Below are 12,847 nucleotides of genomic sequence, written 5' to 3'. Positions count from 1 at the left end.
TCACCCCTGGTACAGTGAAACATCGAAATTACGCATTATTTTGGATTCAGGTGGAAAAAATTTTAAAAATCCATCAACAAAAAATGCAAGATTTGCTGTCATAAGAAAAAACAGCTTTATAGTCAAAGTATCTTTTATGACCTCAAATTTTTTGTGATTTTTAAAAAAAACGTCCTGCAGAAGGTGTACCTATCTACACAAGACACCGAAACGCCGCGTCGACTCGGTTTTTTATTTGTAATTTGTTGCATTATCATGTATTGTGAAGTTTGATTATGTCATTAACTTTTAGAAATAAACTGATGTTTTTAAATTGCTGGTGCATATTAGAGTGTTTTTAAATGTTGCATGATTTTATTATATATTTCTCACAGAGTTTCCAAACTGACGTTTAGCCACTACTTAATGATATTCATAGTTCTAACTAGATTGTATGGTTAGTCTTTAGGTCGAATATAGCCTCCCCTAAACATCTCAGGCTGGCTACATTACGACGTAAGGGATATCCTTAAACTCAGGGACTTTTTTTCTTTTTAACCTTGTTTACCCTGTCCTATATTAGTTCCAAGGGTACCTCCCTCCTTGTGTTTTGGGACTGTTATGATATACAATGTTCTGATTTTTAAGACAAACGATTATCTTGTCTGATATTTATGTATATAAGAAAGTTTGTATCATGTAATTATATCTTTATACCCCCCGAGCATACCCCCCCGAGCACATTCCCCGTGAGTGAGCCCGTCCCCTGGTGCCGCCTCTGCCCTGAGCTGTGCCCTGTGCATCTCTGCCAGATACGCTTGCTCCACGGATCTCCAGTGCCTCCTGCCACCAGCTGTGCCCTCGGCTGTGCCCGACCGCCGGATCCGCTTGGTCCGCGGATCTCCTGTGCCCCCTGCCACCAGCTTGCTTCGCCGCCTTTTCGTTTTCTTTCCCCGCCGTTTTGCCCTAGCCCCCCAGTGCTCCCCCCATCCTCGCCCAGCCCCGGCCGCATTTCCCGCCACCTCCCCGCCGCTGCCCCCCTGCGGCCCCGCCCCCTTCCCTCGCTCGCCATCCCCATTCGCCACCCCGCTCCCCCTCCCAGCGGCCCCTCCCTCCCACGAGACTATTTCTAGTCCTCTGTGGCCAGTGAGGTGCAGTGACCTCTGTCCCTCCGGGCAGGTCACCCCCCGAGCACACTCCCCGTGAGTGAGCCCGTCCCCTGGTGCCGCCTCTGCCCCGAGCTGTGCCCTGTGCATCTCTGCCAGATCCGCTTGCTCCACGGATCTCCAGTGCCTCCTGCCACCAGCTGTGCCCTCGGCTGTGCCCGACCGCCAGATCCGCTTGGTCCGCGGATCTCCTGTGCCCCCTGCCACCAGCTTGCTTCGCCGCCTTTTCGTTTTCTTTCCCGCTGTTTTGCCCTAGCCCCCAGTGCTCCCCCCTCCTCGCCCAGCCCCGGCCGCGTTTCCCGCCACCTCCCTGCCGCTGCCCCCCTGCGGCCCCGCCCCCTTCCCTCGCTCGCCATCCCCATTCGCCACCCCGCTCCCCCTCCCAGCGGCCCCTCCCTCGCTCCGCCCCCCCCACTCTCCTCATATGGCAAAGTGGCCAACGCGAAGCGTGTACGCGCAGCGGGCGCGCCCTAAGCGCGCCGAAGGTGCGCCAAAGGTAAGCCCGTCCGCGCCTGGACCGCACCCAGCGCCCGTACCCCTGGCCCCCGAGGACCCCAGCCCACCCGCCGGACGTACAACGCCGCCACCCTCAACGCACTCAACACCGGCCGATACCCGGGATGCTACCGAGCAACCCCGAGACGCAACCACGGACCCTTCAGCTGCCACGCCTGCAAGTTCACCTGCATCAGGACCTGCCCCGCACCAGCACCCGCCAAGCCGAACACCAGCAGCAACCACCTCAAGTGCATCCTGCTCAACACCCGCTCCGTCCACAGACACGCCATCGAACTCTGGAACCTCCTCGACACCACAGCTCCTGACGTTGCCTTCCTCACGGAAACCTGGATGAACGACTCCTCAGCGCCAGACATCGCCATCGCCATCCCAGAGGGATACAAGATCACCCGGAGAAATCTTAACATCCAGACTGGAGGAGGCATCGCGATCATCCACAGGGACACCATCCACATCACGACCAACACCGACGACACCCTGACTACCGCCGAACACCTACACTTCCAGATCCACACCGACCCGAAGACCACCCTCAGAGGCACCCTGATCTACCGACCCCCAGGACCACGCACACAATTCAGCGAGGACATCGCCGACTTCGTCAGCCCACATGCCCTCCCCTCCGCTGACTACATCCTCCTGGGGAACATCAACTTCCACCTGGAGAACAACAACGACCGCAACACCACCACCCTGCTTGACAACCTCGCCAGCCTCGGACTCAAGCAGCTGGTGTCCTCCCCCACCCACCTCGCCGGACACACACTTGACGCCGTCTTCTCATCCAGCAAAGACATCGCCTTCAGCCACGCCACTGGACTCCACTGGACGGACCACAGCTGCGTCCACTTCACCTTCAGAAGAACCACGATCCACCACCACCAGCAACAGGTCGCTCGAAGAAGCTGGAACAAGATCACAACCGACCAGCTCGCCGCTTCCCTGAGCCAGCACCCTCCCGCCAGCTCAGCGAACCCCAGCCAGGCCGCCGACAACCTCACGAAGTGGATCAGCAACTGCGCGGATGAACTCGCCCCACTGAGGACCCCGCCCAGCAGACCCGGCAGCAAGAAGGCCCCATGGTTCACCGACGAACTCAAGAGCTCCAAGAAGAACTGCTGAGCCCTCGAGAAAGCCTGGAGAAGGGAGCCAACACCGGACAACATGACCACCCTCAAGCTCGCCACCCGGAAGCACCATCAACTGATCCGCGCCACCAAGAAAACAGCATTCAAGGACCGGCTGGACAACAACGCACACAACTGCAAGGAACTCTTCAACATCGTGAAAGAGCTCTCCAACCCCAACGCCGGAAACAACGACATCACCCCATCGCAAGACCTCTGCAACTCCCTCGCCTCCTACTTCCACAACAAGATCGCGGACATACACAACAGCTTCAGCACTCAACCGACGCACGCCACGACCGAACCACCGCCCCATACCACCACCCTCCGTGCCTGGACTCCGATCAGCACCGAAGACACCGTCCGCACGATGAACTCCATCCACTCCGGATCTCCGACCGACCCCTGCCCTCACCAAGTCTTCAACAAGGCCGACGCTGTCATCGCACCCCACCTGCGGGACATCATCAACACCTCCTTCAACACCGCCACCTTCCCTGAGAGCTGGAAGCACGGCGAACTCAGCGCTCTACTAAAGAAACCAACAGCGGACCCCACCGAACTCAAGAATTACCGCCCCATCTCGCTCCTCCCGTTTCCAGCCAAAGTCATCGAGAAGACCGTCAACAAACAGCTGGCCGCCTTCCTCGAGACGAATGGATCCCTCGACCCCTCACAGTCTGGCTTCCGAGCCAACCACAGCACCGAGACCGCCCTCATCGCTGCCACCGATGACATCCGAGCCCTGATGGACAACGGAGAAACAGCGGCCCTCATCCTCCTAGACCTCTCCGCGGCATTCGACACTGTCTGCCACCGCACCCTAGTGCAGCGCCTCAGCAACGTCGGAATCCAGGAGAAGGCACTGGAATGGATCATCTCCTTCCTCGACGGAAGAACACAGAGTCCGCCTACCACCGTACAAGTCGGAGGCCACCGAAGTCATCTGCGGCGTCCCTCAAGGATCCTCGCTGAGCCCCACCCTCTTCAACGTCTACATGAGCCCCCTCGCGGCCATCGCACGCCAACACAACCTCAACATAATCTCCTACGCTGACGACATCCAGCTGATCTCTCCCTGACCAACGACCCCGCCGCCGCCAGAGCCAACCTTCACGAAGGGATGAAACACGTAGCCGAGTGGATGACGACCAGCCGCCTGAAACTGAACTCAGGCAAGACGGAGGTCCTCATCCTGGGCTCCTCGCCCTCCGCCTGGGACGGATCCTGGTGGCCCCCCGCCCTGGGCACCGCACCCAAACTGACAGACCACGCATGCAACCCGGGCTTCATCCTGGACTCCTCCCTCGCCATGACCAGACAAGTCAACGCCGTCTCCTCGTCGTGCTTCAACATCCTGAGCATGCTGCGGAAGATCTTCCGGTGGATCCCCACCGAGACCAGGAAGACGGTCACCCAGGCCCTCGTCACCAGCCGACTGGACTACGGCAACGCCCTCTACGCCGGAACCACTGCCAAGCTCCAGAAGAGACTCCAGCGGATCCAGAACACCTCAGCCAGACTCATCCTCGATATCCCACGACATGGCCACATCTCCGGACATCTGAGAGACCTGCATTGGCTCCCCGTCAACAAGAGAATCACCTTCCGTCTCCTCACCCACGCACACAAAGCCCTACACGATCAAGGCCCGAGCTACCTCAACAACCGCCTCAACTTCTACGGCTCCCAAACGCCATCTCCGATCAACCAGTCACGCCCTCGCCGCGGTCCCCCGCATCCGAAGAACGACAACAGGAGGAAGGTCCTTCTCCTACCTGGCCGCCAAGACCTGGAACTCCATCCCTCCCGACCTGCGCCTGACCCAAGACCACCTCTCCTTCAGGAAGAAGCTCAAGACCTGGCTGTTCGAGCAGTAGCAGCACCACCCCCCCCCCCCCCCCCCCCCCCCAAGCGCCTTGAGACCCTCCGGGTAAGTAGTGCGCTTTATAAATGTCTTTGATTGATTGATACTTCTGTATTTAACTGTTTCATGTCTGTTCCATGGGCTTTTTTTTGCAATTATCAAATGACCTCTTAGTTAGGCTGTGAATGAATTTGATTGGCAGGTATCGATGTAACTTTGTTCTTTGTATTTTCCCCGCTCACCTGCCTGTAACATATTGGGGGTCCCCCTTCTATTTAGCATTCCATAGCTGGGCACTTGGGCCACACTAAAACTTGGGAAAGGTTTGGCAGTCATTTCTACTGGCCCCAGATGTCTCAGCCCAGATGTCTCAGAAAGTGAAGGAGTTTGTCATAGCCTGTGAATCAATACAGCTGGACACCCAAAGGCCCCCGGAATTCCACTACCAGTGGTTGAGGTTCCTTTTGAAAGGGGTGGGGTGGACATAGTGGGTCCACTGAAACCACCCACAGCTTAAGGAACACATTTATACTGGTAATAATGGATCATGCTACCAGGTATCCTGAAGCAATTCCCCTTAGGACCACTGCAGCTCCTGCAGTCGCCAAGACCTTCATTGGTTTGTTCACCAGGGTAGGGTTTCCTAAGGAGGTTGTGTCAGACAGAGGTAACAACTGTATGTCTGCATACCTGAAGCACATGTGGGATTAGTGTGGAGTGAACTACAAATGCACTACCCCTTACCACCCACAAACCAATGGTTGTGTTGAAAGGTTCAACAAGACAATTAAGGGCATGATCATGGGGAACCCTGAAATAACTAAAAAGGAGATGTGATGTTCTCTTGCCGTGCCTGCTCTTTGCTTATAGGTAAGGGCCTCAGAAGGGAGTAGGGTTTACCCTCCTGAATTTATGTTTAGCTATCCTGTGAGGGGACCACTTACACTTGTAGAAGCGTTGGAACTTTATAAACTATAAATGTCATTATCTTTCTAAATTAAGAACTTTATAAACGTTCAAATCATTACTGTTTTATATAAGAAATGAATATTTGTCCCCGCTACCCTGAGATCTTAAAGGGCTGAAAAGGAGTTCTTGGTCACGCATTTAGAGTTCAGTAGTATTATGACCCCAGGACACCGGTGCTAACTGACATCGGTCAGAATATTCTCAAACTCCAGATTGTATCTTGAGATTTTTTTTTAAGTTGTGCCGCTGCCTGTCTGTAGGTGTTGCTGTATGGCTTAGCATGGTGGTGTCTTCCTACCGTCCAACAAAGGAGGAAGTGGAGCAGGATATAAGCGCCTCCCTTCATTGCTCCCAACTGTGCCAGTTTTATGACAACTCTAAATGTATTCTAGACAGCATGCCAAGAACGACGTATCACCTGAAAACGTCAGGATTCAAGCCATGATGCGACTGCAGAAATAAGATGTTGATCACAGACCCAAACAACATCTACCTATGAGGTCAGGGCTTTCGTGAGGACTCAAAGTCGCATGATAAGTGTACCTGAAGGTGATCCGGGAGTAGGAGGTGAAGCTCTATTTCACTGAGCATAAGAAGAAGATGCTTTTAAAACAGAGGCGTGCTCCAAATATAAAGGCTGTTCTCAGTTGCATCATGAGGCAGGTCCCGCACAAAGGCCCATTCCCGATGGATGTCTTTCAGTAAGTCAAAGTTAAAAAGTTGTCATCAGCGCAAGAACAATGAACTTGACTCAGCACCATCAAAACAAATAAAGTTTGGCGAGAAGTCGAAAGGGTGTCACTCAAAGGGTTCAGTCTTCTGGCTCGGAGCTATGGCACCATTGGCCTTTGTGTGCAAAGAAGGGACTGGGTCTCAACGAAGACTGGTGCTAAAGGCCTAATCTATAAGGCAGTCATTCAGTTTGCAGTTATAGTATAAATTCACAGGAAACTGTGCACAATGACGTTCACTCACCAAGTCGCACCAGTGGAACAGTCCAGGAGCCCTCCTCGGATGGAACAGACTCGTCAACCAGGTTTCTTCTCTGTGTTGGCCTCACATATTCTTTGGCAGCTGTGAAATGTAGAAGATAAAAAGTCTTAATCGGGCTTCATACACCAATAGACATCAGGAGTGGGTAGGCAATGAGAGGAAAGCGGAGTCTGCTGATCCGGACACAGATGTGTGTGTTCAGCTTTGAGTAAGCAGGCAATGAGAGGGAAGCTGTTATGCCTTAAGATGAGACTAGCACCAGCCTGGACCACGGGGGACCTAGTCAGGTTTGACAGCAGACACCTCTTCCAAGCCAAGTCGGACTTGTGAAAGAGCTCCCTCACCCCCAAAGCCTCGATATCTGTGAACAAACCAAAAGCACTGAATTTTTTCGTTTTTCAAGTGCCAATGAGTACACTGACATTTTTACCACACACCTCAGCGCGTGTGTAGATACAGCACAGGTTTCACGTGGCATCCCTCACCTCTGCCACTCACCTATCACCCACTTGGTCCTGAAGAAAGCCTTTTTAATACCACTCACGTGCTGAAACATGTAGACCGCCACACATAGCCAATCTTAATGGTAATAACTCCAGACTAGTTGCATCACATATTTTGGCTTTTCATATATCCTGAGCCCCCAACATTAAAATGAAAAAGCAAGGACTCTCAGGGATATTTTTAACTGTAAAATACCAACACACATCACACTTACGCACCACACCAGCTCCGCTGTAATCAGGCATTGTAGCACAACCGGGGGGGCACTCGGCCGCCTGGTTGGGACCCCAATGATGAAGCATGACACCAACTAGGTTGGTGTGTAAGGGGTCCATGTACAGACTACATACAGTGATTCATTTACATTACACATAGTGGGTTCGTCCACATTGTTTAAGTCAAATGTCTATTTGGGGACAGGACGCACCCCCTGCCCTATCCCTCGATCTCCCCTTGATTACCCAAAGTTAAAAAGTTGTCATCAGCGCAAGAACACTGAACAGGACTCAGCCCCATCGCACCACTTGAAGTTTGGCGAGAAGTCGTAAGGGTGTCTCTCAAAGGGTCCAGTCTTCTGGCTCTGAGCTATGGCACAATTGGCCTTGGTGTGCAAAGAAGGGACTGGGTCTCAATGAAGACTGGTGCCAAGAAGGGACTGGGTCTCAATGAAGACTGGTGCCAAGAAGGGACTGGATCGGCGGCGTGGCTTGGCGGGCGAAGATGGCGGTCGCAGCCTTGTAGAGCTCCCGCCGGCCCGGACTTAATTCGATCATTTATCCTGACCCCCGAGCCCACTGTTGGTACCCAGTGATTGCTTTCGATCTAGTGAAGTCTCCTGTCTACTTTGGTGTGTCGATCCTGCATTTCTTCCCTTCCTGCGATCGGAGGGAGGCGGCGGCGGAGTGCGGCCTGGTGGCCGGCCGGAGACCGGGGTCCTCGAGTTTCGCGACGCCTGGTGGCAGTTGCGACCTGGCGGGTGCGGGTGGCATCTGCTACGCCGCCCTTGGCTCATTTCTTTGGCCGCGATCGTCTGGAGATCGGGACGGTGCCAACAGCTCCTACCCATCGGCTCACCCCCTGAGTGACCAACGAGCGGTGGCGGTGAGGCGTGGCCCCGCGACAGTCTGGAGACGGGGTTCCTTGTGCCCCGAGGCGACCGGTGACGGACTGGTGGACGGTAGTGGCATCCGATCTGCCTCTCCTGGCCCGGCCCGCTGGATACGGCTGCCCACAGACCACGGACTCACAGATTCTTCCTTTTGTACCTTGGACGGCTGCCTGTGGGGACGAGTGCGGGTGCGGCCTGTCCCGCCGGGGTGACGCCGGGACCTCGATTTTCGCGACACCCGATCACGGCGGCCGGTCCGCATTCCTCTCTGGGGCCTCATCTGGGCCGTCCCGCTCAGGACTTGTGACAGTGCCCGAGGGTTCGAGGGTGGTGTCCGCCCTGCCCAGCGCTTGCCATGACCAGGGACAGAGGAGGTGGCCCGCCTAAACATGGCCCCATCGATAAATTCACCGGGCCGAGTGGTGGCGCCGGGGCGGCCGGTGGCAGCGGCGGCCCCGGGCCGGACAATGCAGCTATACTGGCGGCCATCACCCAATCCCGAGACATGCTCGATGCCAAGATTGGAGCGGTTGGGGCGGATGTCACGCTCCTGCGCCAGGACCTCCGCAATGCGGTGGAGCGGATCGCTGGGGCTGAGACCCGTATCACGGAGACTGAGGCGGACATCAGTGGCCTAAAGAAGCGACTGGCGGAGGTGGAGAGCGTCCAAAAGACACTGGCGGCCCGCGTGGAAGATGCAGAAGGGCGCGCGCGGCGCAACAACCTCCGCTTCATTGGCTTTCCAGAGCGGTGCGAGAAGGACAACATGGAGCGGTTCCTAACCGGGTGGCTGGAGAGCTGGCTCCCCGAAGGGGCACTGTCTACGTGCTTCGTGATTGAGAGGGCCCACAGGGCTCTGACCCAGCGGCCACCGGAGGGTGAGCGCCCACGGCCAGTTATCGCTCGCCTGCTGAACTATCATGACCGGGATGTTATCCTGCGGGAGGCGAGGAACAAGGGCTCACTCGCCTTCGAGAATCATACTATCATGATTTTCCCGGACTACACGAAGATGGTGCAGCAACAGAGGCAATCCTTCATGGACGCTAAGGCTAAGCTTAGGGGCCTCAAGCTCCAATACTCGCTCCTGTATCCGGCTCGCCTGCGAGTAATATATCAGTCTCGGACCCATTTCTTCGATTCGCCGGAGGAGGTGTTCCGCTGGACCGATGAGGCGGTGCGACTCCGGCCCCATGCCCAGCCGGGGCTGGACCCGGGCAGGTCCCAGGGATCGTCGCCGGAGCGGACGGATCGCCCGAACAGGAAGGGCCGCCATCGGAGGTCTCGCTCCAAGAAAAGATCGGCTTCCGCCTGTGCGTCGCAATCGGGTGGTGCCAGGGACTCCGAACACTCCGATGCGGGCAGCTGAACATTGCTGGGCCTACACGCACTTTGTATACTGAACTGCTCTGCTTTGGCTGGTGAGACTGTTTCATTCTGTCCTTGATGTGCCAGTCGGTTCCCATGTGAAGACTTCAGTTATTGCCATGGGGACGCAGTGGGGCTCGGAGGGTACCACTTGTGGGCCTCAGACCCTCACGGATGTGAGTGTTGTTGGGGGGGTGGTGTGTGTGTGTCATTGTGGGGTTGTGGGGATCCATTGGTATGGCGGGCCCTGGGTCCTCTGTTTTGGACCCGGGTCTCTCCATGCCGCGACAGATAGTTCAATGTTCTCTGAGGTATTGGGGTGGTGGGTGTGGGGCGTGGGGGGGAGTTCTGGTGTTGCACTTGTTGGGGGGGTTCTGGGTTGGGAAGGGGGCGCTGAGTTTGCGGGCTGGGGGGGTGGGCCCACACATGTCTGAGGCTTTGATTCTTGTCGATTTGCGGGTTGCACCAGGGTGGGCGGGAGGGCCGGATTCTGGACTGTGTATTGACTATGGCTGATACTGCGCTTATGTCTCCTTCAAAGACCCTGCGGGTGGTGACATGGAATGTGCGGGGTATCCTGGATAAGATCAAGCGTGGGGCTGTGCTGCGGTGGGGGAAGAGGGAGATGGTGGATGTACTCCTGCTCCAGGAAACTCACATGCTGGGCTCCAAGGCCCTTAGCCTTCAGAGGTTCGGTTATCAACAGGTTTATCATGCTGGCTTTACGAGGGGATCACGGGGGGTGGCCATATTGATACATCGTAGGGTGGCCTATGTCCATGAGAAGCAATGGATTGATCCTCAGGGCAGGTTTGTCTTTGTTAAAGGCCTACTGGGTTCCGAGCCGGTGGTCTTTGGAAGTGTTTACGCCCCTCCCCCCCTGCAATGGGCATTGTCTGAGCGGCTGTTTGCGTTGTGGGACGAAATCCCTGAGGTCCTGACCGTGGTGGGGGGTGATTGGAATGAGGTCATGGATGTGGGGCTGGACCGCCTGAGGCGAGCGCATGTAGTGTCTGACCCCCCCCCCCCCCGCGGCTGCTCCCACCCGATTGTGTGCGACTGTGCGTAGTCTGGGCTGGATTGATGTGTGGCGGCATTTTCATCCCGCAGTGCAGGCCTTCACGTATGTATCGGCGGTGCATGGGTCCTTCTCGAGACTCGACTATCTGTTTGTACCGGGTGCCTGTCTGAGCCGTGTCGGGGACGCCACGATACTCCCCAGGGGCCTCTCGGATCATTCCCCTGTCCTAGCCACCGTGACCCTCCCCTCTAAACGACAACCCTTTCGCTGGCGTATGTCTGCCTGGCAGCTGCAGCGGCCGGAGTACGTGACGCATTTACGCGAAGAGATCGATCACTTCTGGCGCGAGAACTTGGTGGGGGGTGTCGATGCCATTGTTGTGTGGGAGGCGCTGAAGCCTACGATCCGGGGCATTGATATAGCTTGGTGTGCGGCCGCTCGGCGGGAGCGTCGGGAGGCCATTGTGACTGCCGCGGCCCGCGTGGAGGAGCTGGAGCAGCGTGGTCGACTCGGGGGTGACGAGGGCGTCGTGCGACAGCTCCTGCAGGCCCAGCAGACGTATTCCTCGGTCCTGTACGAGGAGGCCCGACAGGCGTGGCTCGCCACGCGCAGCAGGGTGTACCAGTGGGGCGATAAGTCCTGCACCATGTTACATAGGCTTTGCCAGGCGACTTTCCAGCCCCTAGAGCTGCCCGGCCTTACGGCGGAGGACGGCTCGGTCATGACCGACCCGGGTCGGTTGGCGGCTAGCTTTGCCCGCTACTACGAGGCACAATACGCTCCTCGTGACCCCTTGGTGGAGGGCGAGATTGCCTCATACTTGGACGACCTACTCCCGCAGGCAGTCCCGGAGGAGACTAGAACGGCCTTGGAGGCCCCGCTTACGTCCGAGGAACTTGGGGAGGCCCTTGGCCAGTTGAATACTGGGAAGGCGCCCGGTCCGAGCGGTTATCCTGCCGAATTTTATAAAAAGTTCCATGTCCAGCTGGGACCCCACTTTCGCAACGCCCTGGAGGCTACGCGGACTAGAGGCGAGCTGCCGCCTGACTGGCGTCATGCCGAGATTGTAGTCTTTTTGAAGCCAGGCAGGGCGCCGGACCGGCACGACTCTTACAGGCCGATCTCCCTCCTCAACATCGAGGCCAAGGTTTTGGCGAAAGCCCTGGCGAACCGCCTTCTGCCCCACATCGCCGACCTGGTCCACCCTGACCAGGCCGGGTTCATGCCGCGCAGGGCCACCCGGCATAATATCCGGCGGGCGCAGGCGGCGATCGACGCCATGGGTGCTAGGGATGAACAGGCCGCACTCCTCCTTGCGGACATGGACCGGGCCTTTGATTCGGTGAGTTGGGCGTATATGTTCACCTTGTTGGCCCGCCTCAATCTAGGGCCTGTCTACTTGTCCTATATCCGTCTCCTATACACCAATGTTACGGCGTCGGTCCGTGTAGCCGGTGCGGTCTCAGGGCGCTTCCAAATCGGACGTGGTACTCGGCAGGGTTGCCCGCTGTCCCCCTATCTGTTCGCCCTGGCCATGGAGCCCCTGGCGTCGCGGATACGAGTGGATGCCCATCTACGTGGCTTTGTCTGGAACAATACCCTAACGGATAGGATTGCTCTCTATGCAGACGACGTCCTCCTGTTCCTTACCGATCTGCGGCGCTCGGGCCCTCGAGTTTTGGAGATCATGCGGGGGTTTGGCGAAGTCTCGGGGCTTCACCTTAATCTGTCTAAATCGACCCTGTGGCTTTTACATGGCGGAGTGGTTGCCGACCCTTGGGCCGCCGACCTGCGAGTGGCGACGGACGGCCTGAAGTATCTGGGTGTCTTCCTCTCGACCTCGCGAGCCGTGGCCTGGACACGCAGTGTCTTGCCGGTGTGGGAACGGGTCCAGACTGATGTCAAAACATGGTCCAGGATGCCCCTTACAATCTTTGGGAGGTCGGCCATATTTAAGATGGTGGCGCTGCCGAGGCTGTTGTACCAACTCCAGCGCTTCCCGCACCCTATTGGCATGGAGTGGTTCCGCCAGGTGAACTCCGTGCTGAGCCGCTTCCTGTGGGATGGCGGTGCAGCCAGGGTGGCCCTGAGGACGTGGTTTCTGTCCACATACTGTGGTGGTTTGGCCACATCCGACCTCCTCTCCTACTACCAGGCGTCACACCTACTTGTCCTCAATGACTGGTGGTACGGGGATAGGAGTGACCCGGCCTATGCCCTGGAGAG

At 56.7% G+C, this 12,847-nt stretch overlaps 1 protein-coding gene across 8 annotated transcripts in view; it reads right to left on the bottom strand.

Annotated features, from left to right (window-relative positions):
• LOC147725801 (uncharacterized) overlaps positions 1–12,847 on the bottom strand; it is a 626,472-nt gene that overhangs the window by 449,115 nt on the left and 164,510 nt on the right. For 7 of the 8 annotated variants that reach the window (XM_086959971.1, XM_086959976.1, XM_086959973.1 and 4 more), the window contains one exon: positions 6,603–6,701. The exons of the other annotated variant lie outside the window; for it this stretch is intronic. In XM_086959971.1, the coding sequence (XP_086816097.1) occupies positions 6,603–6,701 (99 nt within the window). The remainder of the gene's footprint in view (positions 1–6,602; positions 6,702–12,847) is intronic. 8 annotated transcript variants of the gene reach the window in all.

Source organism: Lissotriton vulgaris, chromosome 3_1, assembly GCF_964263255.1.
Source record: "Lissotriton vulgaris chromosome 3_1, aLisVul1.2, whole genome shotgun sequence".
NCBI classification, from domain to species: domain Eukaryota; kingdom Metazoa; phylum Chordata; class Amphibia; order Caudata; family Salamandridae; genus Lissotriton; species Lissotriton vulgaris.
The sequence above is the reverse complement of the archived record's forward strand: the minus strand, read 5'-3'. Positions and strand labels throughout refer to the sequence as shown.